The sequence below is a fragment of the Lutjanus erythropterus genome, chromosome 6 (genome assembly GCF_056507025.1).
Source record: "Lutjanus erythropterus isolate fLutEry1 chromosome 6, fLutEry1.hap2, whole genome shotgun sequence".
Classification (NCBI taxonomy): domain Eukaryota; kingdom Metazoa; phylum Chordata; class Actinopteri; order Lutjaniformes; family Lutjanidae; genus Lutjanus; species Lutjanus erythropterus.
This window is the reverse complement of record NC_139322.1, coordinates 30,902,630-30,924,662: the sequence shown is the minus strand read 5'-3', so window position 1 is coordinate 30,924,662 and position 22,033 is coordinate 30,902,630. Positions and strand designations below refer to the sequence as shown.

At 39.9% G+C, this 22,033-nt stretch overlaps 1 protein-coding gene across 1 annotated transcript in view; it reads right to left on the bottom strand.

Annotated features, from left to right (window-relative positions):
* The window catches only part of nphp4 (nephronophthisis 4), a 222,786-nt gene that overhangs the window by 23,621 nt on the left and 177,132 nt on the right, over window positions 1-22,033 (bottom strand). Inside the window, exons 18-20 of the mRNA XM_084721632.1 lie at window positions 12,491-12,625; window positions 9,050-9,240; window positions 6,941-7,164 (exon numbers count right to left, since the gene is read on the bottom strand). Coding sequence (XP_084577758.1) covers window positions 6,941-7,164; window positions 9,050-9,240; window positions 12,491-12,625 — 550 coding nt within the window. The remainder of the gene's footprint in view (window positions 1-6,940; window positions 7,165-9,049; window positions 9,241-12,490; window positions 12,626-22,033) is intronic.

Genomic DNA, 22,033 nt, shown 5'->3' with positions numbered 1-22,033 from the left:
ATAATTCTCTTTAAGTTCATATGAGTGACCCCTTTCCACTGTCACATTTTTATTTGATACATTGTTACTATAAAAAAATTGATCATAATCACTATAAAGTATTACAAAGTATAAAGTATTAGCTCTTTTTGAGGAAACAGGAAGTGTGAAGGAGAGAATAGAGTGTTCCACATTGGACTTTATTTATGAAAAAAAATGCATGGTAGTCAGTGGTGACAAACCAATTGCACCATGAATTACACATATAATGTTGGTCAGTTTAGATGATAATTATTCAAGTCAAGAAAGCCAGTTTGTAGCAGTACCATTTAGTTTGGTGTGAAACCACTCTGTAAATTAAGCTTATCCTGAAAAAGAGGCATTTATCATAGGTAAGAATGGAAACAATTATAACTAATAATTTTTGAATATAAGTCTTCGAAAGGAATCATTTATTCTTTGTATCTTGGTGTGTGTGCAGGCTGAGGGGGGCACACAGCTCCTAAAAAACAGACGTAAAGGAGGTGGGGTCAAAGGAAAAAAAGTTTGGGAACTACTATTTACCCGATGACTCCTGGAACTTTCATTGGTTGGGAAGTGAAAGAATGAGCAAGACCCGCTGTTCGTGTACATAAATCCCAGTACAAAACACATAATGTTACCTTGTGGAGAGAGAAAAGCCTGACGTTGCTCATGCAACTTTTGGGTATATAGTCTTTCAATTATGTATTTTTTTAGTCTTATACTTAAAAACTTGACAAACTGCAGGTTTTCTGATTTGCAAAATTATATTTTACATTTACAAACATCATATCTGAATTCATGACACATCAGGATCAAAAAATGATTTGTCTATGTAGAATCAGTAGGACCAGAAAGATAGTTGATTGTTGTGTCTCATTCCCAGGACATCAAATACAGACACTTTAGGTGGTACAGTGTCCAGAGCACAGAAAGTAGGTCATAAGTAATGACAGGAAGTTATTATGAAGGGATGATGTTTCATATTATGCCTTTAACTACCGTATGTATTTTTTTTCCAAAATAAGGTCCCATGGTGGTCCACTGTGAGAGGAGGGACTTTGTCTCTCTATATCCTTTACCTTTGATGTGTGGTCATGGGAGACCATGATAAATATTCCTTACATGCCGTATCTAATCTCTCCAAGGTACCCAGTGCAGCATCTAACACAGTTCAATTCCCTGTAGTACAAACAAACAACACTGTTCCCAGTCTTACAAACAGATTCTAGCAATGTGAAGTTCACAGTATGGCCAACAATCGAAGTGAGCTAATTCCACGGTCGAGCAGTCAGCACAAAAACTCACAATGCTTTCCTTTTAATTACCGATGGCAACTTTCATAACGTGTATATAAAGGTCAGTGAAAGGCCCCCTCCAATCCCCAACAAATGGATTTCCAGGGAGAAAGCAACAGGAACAGATAACACACATGCCAACACAGGGAGGTCTCGTCTCCACTCTTTCCTCTTCCTTTGAATGCAAAAATTTCACGCACAAATGCATAAAGGGAAGTGCTGCTTAAAACATCAAAGGGTCCAACCCATGGGCATGGAGAGGGCAATTTCTCTCAATAGGAGTGTGAGAGTTTATGAATTTTTCAGGGTCCCACCTCGCTAACATTAGGGTGAGATGCAACAGTCAGTTCCATGAAACTTATTTGGGAAATTCCCACCTGTACACCTGGAATAAAACATTTTGCCTGTGGCTTATCATGAGAACAAAGACACACTAAAAAAGCATGGATTGATTCATTTTTAAAGAAAGAAAATAGAACAAGGCAGGGGGTGACGAGGACAAACAGACTGAGATAAATAGAGATACAATCAGAGAAGGAACAAAATAAAGATGATTAAAAGGATATAGAAAGAGAGAGTTTAATGAACTCAGAGTTGAGAAAGCACAGAGAAATCAGATAATGAGGAGAGAAATACTAAGAGAGAAAGCAGCAGCATGGACAGCAGCAGTAGTCTCCTATCTCTCTGCCAGCCAGCTAGCAGTCATGGCTCACACTAAGCTCTGTGAGGCCAAGTGTAAAAGGTAGCCATGCAAAATGGATAGCAACAGGTAGCAAACGTATCCTCCACGTCAAGAGGAGCCTCTGGGCTCTAAACTACTGCAGACATCAAAGCTACAGCTAGCCTAGCCTCTCTCTAAGCATGCATCCTTCAAAGCCTGACGCTGGATTTCAGGTTGAGGGTCAGACTGTTTGTTTCTGGGGAACAAAGAGCTAACCCAAGGCCTTGCTTGTGTTCTCAAGAAAGCACACTGTCAAATATTGGATGAAATATTGACAAGGAAGTAAGAGCAGAGTAGCCTCTGTGAACTGACCGAGCTGTGCTTCATAGGATTACAAAGATACAGGGGCCAGTTTTGTTGTTTGTGCACAAATTCTGCAGCCCTTCAAAGAGTTAGCAGATTAGTGGAAAAAATAAATTTCCTGTTACCTCATTAAAGTTAAAGGCATCATTGGTCAAAATGTTCATAATAACCTTTCAGCATGATGTAATTCAAGTGGTCTGAGAGAAAAACTAGACTTCTGCACATAGTTTTGACTCAGGTTTCAGGCTTTAGAAAATGTATCCAATGGAGGGAACCTTTGGCCAATCACAGGTTGTTGAGCTCATTCCCAGGTTGTCAAAGCCACCAACCCAAGCCTCAGTATTTGACAACCTGGGAATGAGACTCAAATTCAACTATCTTTGAGGCACCAACCCAAAGAACCTGTAACTGATGACCTTTCTTTCTCCAGAAACACTTACTGTCCCTGTAAACACGTACATCTAATAAATTCTGCACATCTCAACAACAGATAAACTAGTGGCAATGACATGTCAATGAGGGTTGAATACTGGGAATTCAGATCCAGGTATTTGTTGGGAATTCTCATCAAAATCAATTTCCTCATCCCCAGAAACATTCCAACACAAGATTTTTAGCATGTGTTTTTGTGCCTGTGTGTGCCTGTGTGTTAGCGTCCCACGGACTATTGTTCATACTGAAACAAAACAAACACTTAAATCCAACCTTGAAATGCATTATTACGGTTATGTAACTGTATCCATCTTTAAGCTACAGCTGTTTCTAACAACCACTCGTCATCCTAAAATGGCAGCTTACAGTTCAGCTTTGTTGCAAAATAGCTTTTAGTGCAGATGAGGAAAAGAAAACTATGCGGGCGGTTCAGCAAGTGGATTAATCAGACATGCAGGCTTCCGTCCCAAAACCAGAGAGCAAACTCGGAGCAGCGTTCAACATTGAGTGCGGAAGATCACTCTACCCTTACAAGTAAATCCCGAGAAATCCCAAACCGCCTGGTAAGAAGTGATGTAAACCCAGAAAGCAGTCATTTTAAAATAATTCAACTCTGATATAGGCCTAGTTAATAATGACTGAGTTCAATTCTCCTTTCATCATTTCTATGGAGACAACACACACAATATTACAGCAGATCTGCGACAAAAGACCACAGCGTCATAAAATCTAAGAGTGTTCTGGGCAGTGCTGTGCTCAGTGAACCGCCTCAACCTGAAAGAGTGAGCTGAATTTGACTCTTGAAACTTACAGTGCTGTGGTGGAAAAACATCAAACACAGAAGCTTCCTAGCTAATTTACACATTTCTGGCTCACGGTGGAGGTGGCAGACGGTTTGGTGTAAAGTGTCACGCTGCCTCATCAGGAAATAAATATATAAACGAACAGGGCGCTAAGCCGCCGAGAGGACAGATGCAGGGATTGATGACTCTCAATTAGACCTGGTAGGCTGGGTGACCGGGCTAATGCCATAATGATTCATCCATGGCGCACTCCAGCCTTTGTTGATCAACGTGATATATGTTAATCCAAAGCTCAGGCATGAGCAGAATCCATAACAAAAGATTCAGTGAGGGGGGATTAACAAGGACGCTAACCGAAGGAAACAAACACGACATGGATACCAAGAAGGGGTGATCCAGGAAACGTCAGTTATAATGGCTGCTATGTGTGGATTAAAGGGGGTATTTAGCACCTCACCAGCATAATGTCTGCATCTGTGTCAAGGACAACTGATTGTGCTGCTGAAGCAGCCAGAATCTTCTTTGTTTATGGGCCTAAAGTACGTGCGCGAACAATACACTGAAATGTGGCAAAAATCTGAATTTATCTTTCTTATTCATGCAGACACAAACGTTTCCAAAATGTGTTTGGAAATGTGGCTGCTATTTGTACTGAATGACTAATAATTTATCTTGTTTATTCATAAATAAAAATACTCACATCTGAAAACTGTGAACAAAATTTAAATGTGCAAGGCGCACACACACACACACACACACACACACACACACACACACACACACACACACACACACACGCACACACACACACAAACACACACAACATGCTGTCTCAAATTATAAAATTCAAAGACTAAATAATGCACCCACCACACACAAACAAGATGTGTCAAAACAGCAAATGGAACCGATTTCAAAACCTTTAACGAACACACATGCAAACACATACATTCGTGCACACCTACACACACATGCATCATATCAAAACAGTGAGCAAGCTGTGAATCAGACTCCCACAACCTGAATAAAACACACAGTCACACAAGCAAACATCCACATGACTTCACTTAATCTTGTGTTGGTGTTTCATAGTTTTAATGTTTTATAACTTGCTTGCATCACTGTATGAGAAATGCTCCATAATTAATTCAGCATCACAATCCCTTCCTTGAAATATCTCCACCTGGAACCTTTTAGAACCTGTTTTTCCTTTGATATTATTTATTGTTTCCGTCTCCACTGCTATGCAAGGACCATACAGGTTATATAAAACAGTGGTTCCCAAACATTTCCATTGAAGGACTCCCAAATAGCATTAGCTTCTGGTAAAATGATAAATATACAAGAAGTCTTTAAAAACCCAAAGTTGACTGTTTTTTGGCATCTGTATGGTGCTTTTGCTTCAAGTGATGGTGAAGTATACACAGTTTTGAACACTTATTTGAGAGGGTCTTGAAGTGGAGAACACATTTAGGTCACTTGAAACCATTCTTTTGTGCAGCAGTAAATCTATACTTGGAATACAGTATGTATACTGCATCATATTTGAAAGGAGTTCTCAAGTTTTTTTGCAAATGAATTTTTGTCAGACGGGCTGCTTGTCTTGTCAGGCTTGGCCTGTCAGGTGTTTTTCTTTTCAAAAAACAACCCCAGCCAAACCCATTTCTACCTTTGTGGTTCCAACTTCTAAAAAAATGTGATAAAGTTTTAAAAAACACAGATATATAGCATGCTTTTTAACAAACACAAACCTAAGTAAAACAAAATATAAATGAGCTAACTATGGTTTAAAATGTTTTTCTCCAAATCCAACCCTAAATCAAAAAACAAAAAAAAAAATAAATAAAACAAAACAAAAAAAACAACTATATATATATATATATATATATATATATATATATATATATAAACAGTGTTGAGAGGAAAATTTTTCATTCACAAATATCAGCTGCAATGAAAGAAGTTTTGTTGTATCTTAGACCTGATCAACTTAAACTTGACTTAAACATACAAGCTAATACAAGATGGCAACTAAACGCAAGTCTTTGTTATATGATATGATAATATTATATTATATTATATCCTCCTCTGATCTCTAAGAGGAAGGTTTTTTGTAATAAACAGTCATTTATGCTTCTTTAACAGAAAGATTTGTCTGCATCTGCAACAGAAAAAAAATCTAGTTTACTTTTTATTGTCCATGGTCCAACAACCTTTACTGTCTATACACATTTTACATGAAAGGCACTGACATGTCACAGTAGGAAAAGCACAGGTGTAAATTAATGATGGATGAGTCCATTTAGCTGCTTCTGGTTTTCTGCCTAGTGGTTCACTGTCATGACTTACTGGGGCACTTCAGTAAATGGGGGCCACCGTTGTTGTTATTATAACACCTGTGCTTTTCTTTATATGACAACTCAAAAGTCTGCAGTAAAAATGAACTCTGCACTGCATCCACATTAGGATACAAAGTAGTGTGTGTGCAGCTAACTGGCAGCAGCTAAGACAAGATAAGATAAACCTTTTTTAATCCCCAGAGGGAAATTAAGGACAAGCTGGACAGTATTGCTGAGACAAAGTCCAGTGTAGCATCACCACTTTAAAATGTAGAGGTGACAAGGACAAATGCAATGAATGTGAATGAAGTTTCATGGAACTCCAATTTAACTTTTGTTTCAGAGGCGGCCTTGGGCTGAAGTGGCCTTCGAAAAGGAGAGCTATGAGTTGGTTAGCAGTAAATTAACGCAGAACAGAATGAGAAGCCACTCGCGACTTGTTATACACAGTACCAACAACAGACTATGAGCCACGCATTAAGATTGATGACAAGGGTGTAGAGGGCCATCTTTTTTCATCTTCCTCTTGTGTTAACAATGACCAGTGTAATGCTGCTTCACTGCCCTCTACTGTTAAGTCTTTCGTAGTCACAGAAAAGCCTTAATGCAAAGACTGGTGCTGACAAAATTTGAGGAACAGCTGAAGGCCTAAACTATCGGTTCAATGGAAAAAGTTTGTCTCACAATGAGTACAGTGTGTGAATGCAGCATTGTTTCCTAAATCAAAATGAAAATAATCTCCAGAGCTACACCATCACATGTGAAAACACATTCAAAGCATGCAAACACAGTTTCACTGTTGGGGAATTGCCTGTTATAGTTTGCTAATGGAAACTACAGAAACCCATGCTCTCAGTTGGTGTTTTGGGGACACACCTACAGTATAAACCTGTAAAATCCACCTAATTTTAAAGACAAAACACATGATTGCAAAGAAATGAACAGTTTGCTCAGATTTCCTCTGTGGAAAACGTAATCACACTTAACAAACAGTGAAGGGTGGGGTGCCAGTCTGACACCACCTCACTGTTTGCAGAGTCTTACCTGAGCTCAGGGTCATCGCTGTGAATGGTGACAGTCTGAGGTACATTAAAGGGATTTTTCAGGACAAACTCCATGTACTCAGCAGAGCCAAGGCTGGCGTAGAGCAGATGCTGGGTGGTGATGGCCTGGCTCAGCATGTTGGCGATGCCCTCTGCCTTGCTGCGCTCTTCCCTGGGTTTAATCTGATTAAGTTGCTTGGCCGACTGGGCTTCCTTAGTCCGACCCTAACACCAAAGAACAACAGCAAATACTGAAAAGGACGTCCCAGTGTAACAACAGGCAAAAATCATAATATTCTTAAAAATTATTATCCAAACTTGCTATTCTAAACATCGATTGCAATTTATATAGAGCAACTTCCTGGTTTAATATTGACCTACTGTGCTTGTTGTACTTTACATACAGATATTTTGTGTAATTAAAGATGAACAGTGCATTCCCATGCTCCTTGGATGGATTTTCTAGGTTGGGAAGTCATTATTCCAACTTTTTTGTGTTCATGAGCTTTAAATTGTAAAAAGACCAACAGCATGCTACTCAGGGTAGGGTACGTTATATGCTGAATCTGTTTGTAGGTTACCTGACTTGTTTTCTGGGTTAATGCTAATAAATAATATTTCTAACTAATCTAGGTCACTCTGTGGACAGCAACAGTTATGACCTATTACAAAGTACATGTGATCATAAAAAAAACTGATATGATGATATGATGATTGGAAAGGAATCAATATTATATACAGTGTTTTCTCAAATGTTTGGGTTCATTCATTCATTCGTTTGTGCAGTCTTGTTCCAAGGCAGTGGGAGAAGACACACTTTCTGTACTTTGTTTTTGTTTTAGGACAATCTAACAGCTTGTGGCAAAAAGAAGGAACCCATCAATCATTAAATCTCTATTCCGTCATGAGTTTAACTCTGGACTGAACCCCTTTAGTGGAGCAATATGTAACAGTTGCTTCCCAAAATGAGTACTGCAGTCTAAACAGTGATTTGGAGCCATAGGTTGTATATTAAACAGGTTGAATTCCTATTTAATACACAAACTATGATTGACATGAGCTGATTTCCCTTGCCCCTTACTCCCCAGACTCGTGGAAGCTCATGCAGGCTGCAGGAACACTGCAGGAGCGCATGACAAGCACAACATTTGACAATAACAATAACAAGTGACGATGAGTCCTACACTTTAAGATGATCAACTGTTTCTAACTGTCAGCGGTCTGTCAATGTAAAGTAAAGCATGTGATCCTGAAAATAACAGCACACTGCTAAGAAAATATACACTCTGGCGTTTGAGTTCAGTGACTGCCTGTCTTACTGCCTGCCAGACTCCATTAACATAATATTCAATTATTTACTCCTTGATGATTTCTTATGAACAGGAACAATAAACTGCATGCTGCCAGGTATTGTGGTCAGTACACATAAAAACAAATTAAACACCTCATATTGAGTTTGAAAATCAAGATGGTAAAGCAATGTATGTAAGAAAATTTAATCTTGAGGTTTTCAACAGGTTTAGCACACTGAAATTATGCCAGGGATAAACCTGCACCAAATTAAGTCCTCGCTATCAGGCCATAGAAGTCAAATCCAAATTGAATTGCAAAGCAACTCTTACAACCTTCTTCCTGTGCAGGCAGGACGTGGTTATATTCCACAAAGTATTGACTGTTATGGGGGTGTGAAACAACTAAAACACAGGTCTTACCAGAGGAGATGTAATGCGTAAAATGTCTCAGACAGACATACACCACAGCCAAAATCACATTTAGCATGTGCACCCACGGGTGAAAATACAAGATGTGCCTTCGGGTAGAGGAACAATTAACACCTTCTTGTGCAGTCACTAAAACACAGAGGGTTGAAGGGCATATCGCCACGAGAATTGTAACATCGACAGGCTTTCTGTGAGACGCTCCGCGCCTCTACAGATGCTCCCTCCAGACATGTTTCAGAGCCAGAATGAAAGCTGCTCTTGTTTTGTCTTTGTTGTCCGTTTGAGATTTAAGTAAAGGAGACACACGGGGACGGACTACTGTGGTTCTCCTTTACAGATAAGCAGCTATTCTCGTGTCCCCATTGGCTGAATGCAAAGCTTGACCTCACCATGACCTTAGCCGCTTTAGCATCTTCTTTGCTCTCCCGCTGATGCACAGCAGCCATGCAGCCGAGCTTGCGGCGCTCGCCGTCGGGCTCGTTTAGGTGGTGCTCTCCGGGCGCGACGGTGTCAGCTCTGATCCCGAGTCTGAATGACGGCACGTCTATTTCCAGTCTGTGTGCCTGTGCAGTGTTCCTCGCTGTGAAGGAGAAACAGGCCACAATCATGAATATATTTACTGAACAGAGTGGAATCTAATCTCTTTGCCATTTTGACCATATGTTCTAAAAACCCTCCAAATGTCCAAGGGAGCAAGTTGCGACAGATTAAAGTATTGTCGGAGCACCAGAAACAACAGCTTGTACACAGACAACAGTCAAACAACTGGCACCACTACAACTGGGCCAAAGCCCTACTGCTGGGAAAACAGACTTGCTCTATCCGCCCAAATTATTTTTCACCTCCATGGCTTTGTATCCTCTGCAAGCACCAAAATATCTAATTAAAATACCTGATTCATCTGCTAGTCACTAAACTATCCATCCTCATTTGGGCTGGTTCATGCAAATTACCCATGTTCTTTAAAAGCTTTGAGAATATGCCTATCTTGCACATTGAACAACACTGAGTCATTAATAAACTCAGAGCTGCATCTCTGAAACTGAATTTGTGTTATTATAAAACAGATCGAGTACATTTTGCAGCATGCAGGAAGATAAACCCAGACTGACTAAGAGTGGCCACAAATCTTAGAGAAACGAGCATGAAGAGAGAAAGAGAGCAGTACGTCTGTTTATCACTTGATGAACACAGAGATGATTTAGATAGAGAAAAAAGAGAGGATGACAGAGAAAAAGAGACGAGGATAAGTAAATTTGCCTCATATTTAAGCACTTCAGGAACATTTCCTAGCTCAGGGCTGGACAATAAACTACATTTATCATATAACAAGCATTATGAATTTTTATCAACCTAAAATTACTCATATCTATGTTTGAGGATGGAACCTCAATACTTCTGAAGCACTGACTTGAAATGTGTCTGTAACACTGTCACACAAAAGTTTAGCTTCTTTTGATAAAAAAAGTTTTCATATATGTTTTTATTTCTCAAAGTAAGGTATTGACACAAGCTTTTGGTATCTGCATATTAAGACTTATAGCAACCAGTATGAAAATATTAACACACAACAGTACACTGTGTCCTAAAATATGTCACACTCTACACACTTAAACTGCTGTGTCCATTCATTCCTAAGTTTTCGTTGCTATTTTGTTTTTTTCCATAGTCTGGCTCTTTGTGTTTCTGGTTCTTCTGTAAGGATTGTGTCGGCAGTTCGAGTAAGTTTAGTAAACCCAGCCGGCAGTAACTAGCCTGCATTGTTCACAGTATTTGCAGAATGTTGAGCTCATATGTGCAAAGTGGAGCTGTTGCAGTAACAGAATTTCCCCTGCATTCATTTAGGTTTGCTCCACAACGTGGCAGGAGGTATTAGTGTCATTCTTTTGTTTGTAACACTGAGTCAAATATCATCTGCGGTTCTCACCTCACTGCCCTTGTTCAACGACAAAGCTCATGCAGTTCACACTCCAGTTAAATCTGCAAAAAGCAGCATGAAAAAACAGGTACCAGCATCTTCTACTCTCATTATTCAGTTGGCTTCAAATAGGCTCAACTTTCACACAGTTTCTCTTGACTGTCACTAAATATTACCATATTTGTCCAACATCGCCTCAGCCTGTGGTATTAGCCAGGTTAGCAACGCAGCATGCTAACACAGAGTTCAAAAGCTTAACTTACAAAATAAACAGTAAAGCAACATAAAACATGGCAAAACTTACAGCTTCCAAGTTTGGGTCAGGCCAACCAATCGGCAAACAGCCCAGTATTTTAACTAGTCGTACTGTAATTAAAGCTACTACAAGGGACTTTCAACAATCATTTCACAGCCATTACCACAAAATATAAGTTGAAAAATAAAATTAACTTAAGTAACTATGCAGAAATGGCCAGTCTTCTCATGGAAGATTTCATTTGCTTATGTAGATCATACAGAGTCATCAGTATTAAACTGAGGCTGTTTTATGACCAGTTAAAAACTCCTTGTGGTAGCTTTAAAGAAGAAAAATGCATCAGAAATACATTACTGATGTACATTTGGCAGTTCACTCATCACAAAGATGGCTTACCTGCAGGAGTAAATTTCCTATGTTTGTGCTTACATATAAACTCTTGTACATTCCCTTCTCTCTCTGTTTTCCTCTTCAGTATCGCTCTTTATCCTGAAACATTTTTCCCAAGTCTCCTTATCACAGAGGCACTGAGTCGACTGCCAGTCACCTAACCAGATAGTGTCTATAGGCTACACTGCTTCCTTTAGAACCACGGGCAGACAGGAGGAGGTCTGAGCAGACACTCACCACACAGCTTCAGTGTGTCTTACTGTCACGACTGGACTCCAGTGAAAGCAATTAGGCGCATTGTATGTTTAAATGGCAAGGAAAAGAGGAGTGGAGAGAGGAACGAGTTCAGTGTGCAAGAGTCACAAAAGTAGTGGAGAGGTGGTGGTGGTGGGGAGGAGGAGGGTGAAACAGGTAAGAAACAGTGAACAGACCATGTTTGCACAGAGACAAGAGCTGTGAATAAATAATTGCAACAGTTTAGTGAATAGATTTGGATTGAACACACATATGCATTTGTAAACACATTTTATACAGTACATGATTGCCTGCACGTGCTTCCATGTGCATATTTCTTATCAGTGTGTTCGTATGGAGAGTGCTATGAGCAAATGTTTGTGAAATATAATTACACAGTATTTCTAAGGTCTGTTCTCCTCAGAGTGGGCTGTAATTCTAGACCTGCCAGACTTACTTTATATCATTATAAGCAATTATCTGCTTGTTTTCAACTCTTTCTAATGTGATGCCTCTTACTGTGTGTGTATGTGTCTGTGTGTGTGTGAGAGAGAGAGTCATAGTCCACATTTTAAAGACAAATTTAGGAAAATACACCCGTTGACTGGCGCCGGCTTCTCTAATTGAGGAAAAAATTGGTTTCCCCAGTGTGTGTGTGTTCCTCTTCTTGGACTGCGCACACACACACACACACACACACACACACAATACAAACAGGACTGTGGCTAGCCACCAGAGATGCTTCTGCAAGCTCAATTAGGCTGAAAATTGAGTGGTTCAGTGGTGCAGCCAACAGACAGAATGTGAAATGGATCTGGTTGAGTTGATCAAGGCTGGAGGATGGTCACCGCCCAAATAAAAGATGCTAATTGCTCCGTGGCGTAGAATGCACACATGTGCATGTGTTTAGATTTACACTGACAGGTGAATTGAGAAAAACATGAACTACGTGGTTAATGAAAGTGAAGTTAAATGATATGTTAGTACATTAACACAGACAGGATTCAGTGGGCTGTGGATTAAAGTGCTTGCCATTGAGCTGGAGGATGTTTCTGGAAGACAGGCTTCCTCCTCTGAAGCCACCCGTCACTTCTCGAGGTGTGATGATGTGAGAATGAGATGGCATCACGTCTGCTGTCCTCCTCCTGCTTGGTTCTACTGGACACCCTGCAGAAGAGAAATACAGATTTTAGTTTGAGATCTACTGAGCTCACTGAATATTTTTACATTTGAAGCTCCACATAGAATTTACTGTTAAGGAATTCATAAACTCAAACTCACACACTCACTTCAAACACGGTGCAGATTCTTCACAGCACGGTGCTATTTGGTTATTGTCAGACCAGCTCTATACATAATGACCAACGCCACTTACAGGTGAGGAAAAGCCAGTGTTGTGCAAGTTTACACTTCACAGACAAGCTACAGTCAATTTCAGTTCACAGAGTTCATGTTCATTTTGTCTGTTTTTTTTTTTGTTTTAGTTTAGATGGCCAGGATAACTTATATCTACACTTATTAGCAAAAATTTACAACAATGTGAGAACATTTTACTTAACAGCAAACTTGAACATCAACATGCTGTTGAAATTCCCAACTGGGAACATGAAATTCCAGCCTCCCAGTTCAAATGGAATGCACCATAATATATGAAGACTGCCAGGAGATGAAGAGGGAGACAAGACAGAGAGGAGCGTACATAACATGGATCTGTCTGTCTGTCTGTCACTGTTAATGGAGACTGGAGAATGGAGCCTGCAGTGAAGCACAGGTCATACAATTCATGCTACATGATCAAAGAAAGTTTTTAGGCTATATCATGCTCAAATTTCTGTCCGCACTTGCTTGTGTTCATTAGTTGCACACTCATCTGTTCAGTTCACCGTGCACCAAAAACATGAACAGGTTCAATGAACTTGAGCTGCTGCAAGTTTAACACTTGCACCACCTGCAGGCAATGAATGTTACAGCTGCAGTTTTGTATGTGTATAATAAATAAACAAATGGAAATTAGTGTATCACTCTAATTAACCATCGATAATAGGTATTCAAATATAAATACAGTTCAAAATGTTGTTAAAAATCACTGTTAGCTTTTAAAGATTTGATTATTTGCTAAACATCTGAGAACCAAGCACACCATTAAGCTTCGTCAATTGATCGCACAAGTAAGCCACTAACTATTATGCCAATTAACAGCTACTTCAAATATTTAACACCAAACACAAAACTGCTTTTGCACTGTTTTTAATTTGTTCTATGCATCTCATCTAGCCATTTTTTTTTTGCTAAACAAAATTGCTTAGGACAATTCACATTTACTTTTCTTGTTGACAGGTGGGGTTGGCATGGAACAGCTGAGATTGAGGCTCTGAACCAGACATTGCTTTCCAAAAAAGTGAAAATCCACAAAGGAATCTCACCCGACTGAAACGCAGCTTATTTGAACTTGTGAATAGCAGTGGTTGCTAATGAGCGATGGAACTAAGCCAATGAACAGGCTCCACTACAGAAAATTTCAATGAGAAATACTAGCCTTGCTTGTAGTTTGATCACTCATTATGCTAGAGGCAATCTCTGTATCGCTATCAGGATCATAACTGATAGAAGTCCCGTTATCTCTGTAACTCTTCATTTGATTCATTCTATTTAAAGACCTAATCTGTGTAACTCCAGCAGTGGCTTGAGACTCGGGTGTTTGGCACTTCTTGAAGTAACAAGCCAAACTGAGATCTGAAGCCAAATCTGGCCAGTTTACCAGACTAAATATCAGTTTTAAGCCAAAGTTCTCTTTGAAGTCACATGAGAAACAATGCATTTTCATTGTAGACGGCGCCAAAGTGAACACATTCCAGGTTAAACCCTGGCTTAGAACACTCGAGGCAGGATCAATACATGAAGACAAGCCTACAGCGGTTAATTAGTGCCCTGAAATTGCCAGAGAGGTCTGGACACAGAAAGCTTGCAACGCGATGAGTGTCATGCTGATTGATGGCTCGTGTTGGCTTCTGTCCGGCTTGGCTGAGTGCTGGGTGTCAGAGATGCAGTGAGACACCAATTTTTCTGGATATGGGGGCTGACAACATCATTACAGATCTTTCTTTTAAAGAACAATTAAACTTTTAAATTGGCCCAGGCTTTTTAAGTCATGTCATTACAAAAGCTTTATGCCATTGTTTGGATGGGTAAGCTGACAGTTTTGGGTTATCCTGCAAAAACCTGCCTTTTGACAAACAGAGTGCCTTCAGTTTTCAGCCTTATTTGTCTATTGTTCTGTTCCTTAATGGCAAAATCATTGCGTTCTCTGTCTTTTAAAGACATGCAAACACTCCAGGGTGTACTTGTACAAAGGCAGTGAATGATGGTTGATATTAGTGTTTCTTCTACCATTAATTCATCCTTCACAAAGCCCCTACAGGACAGTAGCTGAGGGAAAGGCTTGCTTATGCTTTTGAACAGTGCTTTATACACAAAATGCTCCATAATGGAAGTGTGACAGATAATTGCTCAAAGAGTCACAACCACAGCACCAGCCTGCAGCCGTGCACCATCTTCACAAGAGCATTTTCAAATACCACAGGTCAAAGGACTTGTTTTGAGCAATTTACAGGTATACCGAGGCCAACACTTGGAATGTGTTAGGTACAATTTACAACAGTTGACTGAAGAAGTAATTAAAACTAAAGTTTACGGCTCTTTAAATTACAGTGCACTTTGACACAATGCTCCCATTACTCCCATCAGTGTCGAGGCTGCGGCACATCACAACACACCCAACCGAGGTGCTTAATTGTAGTGTAAGAAGTTTTAGCGTTTCCTAAGAGGCTCTGGGACACCTCATTCGGGATGCTTTCATTTGAAATATGGCGAGTGCAGCAATTAAGTGGCTTTACCACCCAGAACTGACACCTCGGTGAGCTTGTAGGAGTTTTAAAAGGGGAGGCAAAAGTACCCTCCAAATCTTTTAGAGGAAAAGTCCTTCATCAACAAACTGATAATGGGCAGCAGCTAAATGAGTAATGGGAAGCTGATGTTGCCATGCAAACAGACACAGACAGCGCAGTTCTGCAGATTAATGGGTGAGGTGTCTGCCGTCCCAACGCATTCCCCTCATCATCCATCACCCTCCTCTGGCCACACGACTCAGCCGAATGTATTTGTTTGAGTTATATTTCCCAAATATAACTGTGAAGACATTACTTCTGCCATCGCATAAACATCTCCAATCAATAACACAGCCATAGAGATCTCATTCCCAACGCCTCATTATGGGCCTTTCAGCCTGCTTTCTTTTGTGTGTTGACAAATGCTTTGATGATTGTAAAATAAATCTGCAAGGGCGCGATAAGATGAACACCCGGTGCCGCTTGTCCACAATAAAACACATGGACTGATGATGAACCCGACTGTGACCCCCTGATTTAATCATTCAATCATTTTAATTAATCGGCTATCATAGAACCATCATTAGGCTCATCAGATAATACCTGCTTTAGAGATAATCCAGGTTGACGTGGATGTCTTGCTCTCGGTCACATTATCCGTCCCTAACTGCTGAATCACACCGGCAGATTGTTGAGACAGAGCTGATGATCCTCATCGCTGAAATGAAAGCTAATACTCTGACTTTGTGTTTCAGAGAGACAGCCCAGCCCAGCATCTGCTGCTCTGTGTTGTCTGTGAGGAGGAGAGTAATTGTGAACAAAGTGCCAGGGGGCTGAACTCTATCAAATTTATTGACTACCTCTCTCTGTTGCATGACAATAACACTACTCGGCACCACCCCACCTGCCCGCCCTCTTTGCTCTGCTGGCAGTTCTTGAGGTTAAGGCCACAACAAACCACTGATTTACTGGCCCTCAGAACAAATGGGAGCAAGCACCAAGGGGGCTTCAAAGTAGTCTGCAATATTCGATTTCTTCTGGCTCCCCGTTCCAGGCCACTGACCTTTCAGAATAAGCAGATTCCCTTTCACCTCAGGGCTAAAAGCGAGGCTGATAAAGCATGGCCTTAACGCACCAACAGCAAGCGCTTTTAATGAGTGAGACATACTGTCTGTGGACCCCTTAGGGAAGTCACCTAGCTAAGCTAATTGTTAGGTAAATTTCAGTGATATTTTGTTCCACTAGTGGCAGCTTTAGGCAGGATTCTCTCCACTCTCTCCTGCTGCAACAGTCAGTCTCTCCAGGGCTTATCAGGCTGCTGCAGATGAGGAGCACTGTGAGGTCTGGAGAAGGTTCTAATCTGTCTTCTCTACTGTGTTGAAGCAGATACATGCTTTCTGTTTGTGTGTGTTAGAGAGAGAGTGTGCATGTGTGTGGACAGAGCAAAAGAGATGGCAAGAGAAAGTGAGAGTTAAGAGAGAAATGATACAGAGACAACTCACTCAGCAAAACCATTTTATATCAATAGGCTTTGCCTTCTGTCACATATGGACTTTTTTTTTTTTACTGTTGGCAGATATCAGCAACATGTTTCCAGATTGGATATTAAAAGGGCCCACTGTCTTAAATTTTGGCAATGGGGCTAATATTACCTTTTTGTGAAGCTGAACTCAACCGATATGTGTGTAAGATAGAGTTGGACCATCAGAAGCTATTATATAAACTGCAGCCTTGGCTCATAAATACTAGCTTAAGTGCAGTCACAGAAATTTCATTTAAAGTTATAAACCACCAAAGTAAGTACTGATTTGCCAGATTAAAGTTGCCCTAATAAATACTTTAATAACAAGGATCAAATGACTATGTGTAATGTGAAAGGGGCTCAGTCACGAAGGTCTGATAAACGTATGCTACCTGCCCCCCACTAAACAGTAGCCAGAAAAAATACTGACTTGCTGGTGAACATAATGGAGCACACACCAGTTAAAGAAATGTGAAAAAGGAGGGTGAAAACTACCATATGCACAGAAACATATTTACAAATAAATGTAATAGACTGCTGCAACCATGAGTCCTAAAACCCAGAAATGAGTTCTTAAATGAAAACTTCAAGATCCTTTGTCGCAAATTCAAGCTTGAGAACATCTTGTCCACATATATCAGTAAATACCACACTCACGAATTTTGAAGTTTTTACATGACTTAAAAAGGTGCTTGCTAACAAGTGGTTGAATTAGATTTCGAGGTTGCTGGGGACATTAAACACCATCACACCAAACTCTAGTCACTCTGTGGTTGTGACGGGAGGTCATTCAACCATCGTGTACTTCACTTATAGCCTAACAATAGCCTTTAACTTTTGCCGATTGCAAAAAAAATCTGTCATTCTTTTCAGCTTTATTGCCAAAACATGCATCACCATCACAGAAATACACTTGTGAGGCACTGGAAAACGAAGAAGTAGGGTTTGGATTAAAGACCAGCAGACAATCAACAAATGCAGTTGGAATATTCTGAACATGCAGTCACATCAGCTGGAAGCACCATCATGGGTGACGGTGGGTGAATGCCCCAGGTGGAGAGGAGGCAAGCGGATAAGAGCCACGCTACAGTTTGGGATTAAGGCTGCTCCTGGATAATGTCTGGCCAGGAAAATGAAACGGACGACGTGGGACTCAAGCTGGCCAAACAATGGGACATCAGAGAATGTTTGTGACTAACAGAACACAACATGACAAGACTCCGGCAGGATGAGGGAGGAGGACTTCATGTTTTTACATCAATGATGCGTCATACTAACACACACACACACACACACACACACACACACACACACAAACTGTCAACCATATTATCATCACCATCTTGTTGTTGCTGTTGTCATTCAAAATGACTCAAATTAAAAAATTAAAAATGCACTACAGAATTACTTCCTGGGTGTATAGGTGTATGTATATATGCATTTATTTTGGTGTATATTTTCACTCTGTTCCATTTGGAATTTAGTTTATCATCTGTGTTGTATTTTGCATGTATTATTAAGGCACAACTCTTATTGCATTGTACAACCCTGTGTTGTATAATGATAGTAACTGTCCTTAAATCCTTGAATACTGTATGTTGTTTGTTCAGCTGTTCTGCAAAAAAACTATCAATGCAGGTTCAAGATTTTACTAATTTATGAATCTAGAAAATTGCTACATTTCTTTGTACCTAATTAAATATTAAACCTACAACTTTTGTTTCTGACTTGTTCCCATGGAAGCATAAGATTACAGCATATCTGGTTTGCAAAGCAGACATCTTGTTCTGAGGGTGGTGACAGACGAAAGCACATGGGGTATTCAAATGTTTTCAACTTGCATAGACTTGTCTTTGCCACAAAACGACTTGTGTCTTTGCGCTACTTTTACATACAATGACACCACACTGAACACTTGCTTCAGTCTGAACTCACCTGACTATGTCACTGTCCCCTGATATAACCACATTGTGGCACTAGGCCAATGACTGGGTTGTCACTGTCATTAAAAACAACCTTCCAGGGGCCATAAATATCCAAATCAAACTTTACAGCAATCTGGCCAGAACATGCCAACAATCAGAAGAAGCTTACTCGGAATAAAAGGATTTACAGCATTTTCATCCCCAGGTTCTACTGTTGGCAGGAAAATGTTAAAGTAGACATGTATATACAATTACATAAACACATCTGCAATACATGAACAGGTACATTTTTAGGGCAAGTGTGAGCAGAATCCCAATGAAGGCATCACTGCTTTTGAGTTCCGTATATATATACGCGTCCTTCTTGTTATACAGCCAAATTGCCTCAAATTTATGAAAATGGCCCATCTTTCCTTGCTTTTTTTCATTCTTTACTTTTCTATTTCATCAATAGTTTACTTTCTATCTTCCTGTCATCTATCTGTGTTGTATTTGCTTGCCTGTTTGTTTTAGAGAGACAACACACATTAATCACTGTTATGAGACCATCAATTAGACCACAGTATCAGAGTTTTTGGAAAAACTCTGGGCTTTACATCATAATCACTGAGATTATAAAGGTCATGCAGCGTTTTCTATTTTCTATCTTTGGGACAAGGTTGCTTAGACATAATGGTGACTCTGTTTTGACTCAGCAGACTACAACTCAAGTAATAATTTCAGGTGCAATAAAATCTTTTTACCAGCTTCTGTATGTTGAGCTCTTGCACAGTGTTCAATTGTTAGACTTAAACATCTCTCTTTGATGTATACCTCCCCCTCCCTGCCTCTATCTTCATTTTCCACTCAAGAGTTCATGTGGATTTAGCAGATGAAATCAATAAAGCACTGTAGCTTTCCTCTGGATTCACCAGTCGATCAGTTTCATGGGACGAGCAGGCGGTCGTCATGGCTTATACACTCCTCATCTGCTCCCACAGTTCTCTGCGTGGGAGCAATGTTTTCCTTCCTCAAGACGTCATGCCGCAAAACCAAACCCCCCCACATCCCTGCAACAATTTCACAACTCTCTATTATTCTGATTAAGCCACTTCCTTTAGCCCTTTACGATGCTATTAATAAAAGCTTCTTTACAGAATGATTGAATAGGCCTGACAGCGTATATCATTACCATTAAATTAATTACGTGCCAATCCCACCTTGTGATGATTAAAAAGGATATCATTCGGTGTTTCACTCTTTTTCATTTGGAAATGACAGTCTGCCACTCAAGTTCTCCAATAAAGCCTAATTCTGATGAATTCCCAACGGTGCGAAGTAAAGACATGATTAATAGCATGCATGACTGAAAAAAAGAAAAAATAGAAAAGAGAGAGAGAGCAGTATGTGGTCAGAAATGCACTGCCTGGCAATTATAATGGAATAGAGGAGGGATGTGTGTGTTGAGGGGGGGTGTTCACATGATTATATAAACTCATATAAGATCATTTAACAAATACATTTATTAAGATTGTTAAAATCTTTGAGGGTGACAACATGGCTCACATGGTAAATGTAGAGCCATGGTAATTTCCACAGCGCTAATCCCACATGAAATACTGTTTTAATTTCTTAATTCATTTCAATTACCTCCACTCTGCCATTTTTCTGAGTGCTACTAAGTTAATTTCACTGAAACTCAACATTTTTGCCAGATGTTTCAAATTAAAAGCCCAGCAGAAAGAGAAGGGCTTATGATCTGTGAGACCCTGGAAGGCTTTTAATGTGATAAATCTATGCAGGAAGTGTTGAGCTTCATTGAAAGCTGCTTATCGGGAACAGAAAAAACTGGCAAATCAGAGCAACTGGATGTAGTGAATGAAGACAAGATTTCTGTTAGGGCACTCTGTTGTACTGATGGAATTAACATTTATTTAACCAGTAGGAGTCCTACTGAGATTAAAAATCTTTTTAAGGGAGTCTTGGCAAAGACAAGCAGCAGTACAAAAAAAAGAACAGATAAATAAAATCAGATATGCAACAAAACAAACAGCGTAGAAATGCATATCATCCCAAGGAATAAAAGTGCAGTATAAGCCAACAGCATCAGTTTAAGCAGTGAAACTCCAATGTTTGTGTCTCCAGATCTTTCAAAGAGGTTTTAAAACCATGCAAAGACATCAGATGATTGAGTTTTAAAACTTTCTGTGGTGCATTCCAGAGGGTGCAGAGTATCTAAACACCCTTTCCCCAGTCTCTGTACGAACATTTGGTACAGACAACACGTAAAAAAATGTTGACCGCAAAGACCACTGTCCATCACTCTTCTGCGAAATAAAGGACACATAGATAGGATGGGGGCAGCCCAAGAATGACTTTGTATAGGAAAGTATACCAGTGTGTGCTCCTACAGTTTGCTTGAGCAGGTCATCCTACCTCGGTGTTAAAGCTCACAGTTGTGAGTCAAGGCTTTACAGTTTGTGGTGAACCTGAGGGCAGTATGATAAGCTGAGTCAATCATATGCAAAGCCTGAGCAGGGCATGAATATACAGAAGATCTCCATAATCGAATCCACCACAGGTAAGAATGTTGCAGCAACAAGTCTCTTTTTTACATTACAAGAAAAACAACTTGTTTCTAAAATAGAAACTGAATTTAAGCCTCAGCTTTTTTTTTCACATTCTGTATTAGTGGCTTAAAAAGTAAGAGCATCATCAATCAGAAGGCCTATGTTTTTGACTGTCTCAATACCTTTCCCTCAAGTGTAGAGAGAAGAAAAATGGATATTCTGTGGCCTACTCTTGGCATTAGAAAATAACATAAGCTTGGTCTTATTAGTGTCTCAAATTAAGTTCCAATTCATCGTCTTTGGCAAGGGTTGATGCACTACTGTAAATAACCTCCATATGTCTTCAGCATACAAATGAAAATGAGCATCTGTCACAATTTGACCCAAGTCATTAATATAAATAGTAAAAAGAAGCGGGCCAAGCATGGAGCCCTGTGGAACACCCTTACAAATAGACAGAACAGGAGAGCAATAGTAGCTGGAAAATAAACCTTTTCTCTGAAAGCCCTTTATTAAAAAGCCCCTGCTTAAGAATGATATGATCAACCGTGTTAAAAGGTCTGGCTAAAAAAGTGTGAGCTCAAAGTTGCTTTTTATAAAGTGCCAAAGAAACGTTGTTTACTACCTTCAATATTGCTGCAATGGTGCTATGTTTTTTACCTAAACCCAGACTGAAATGGAGACAAAATAACATT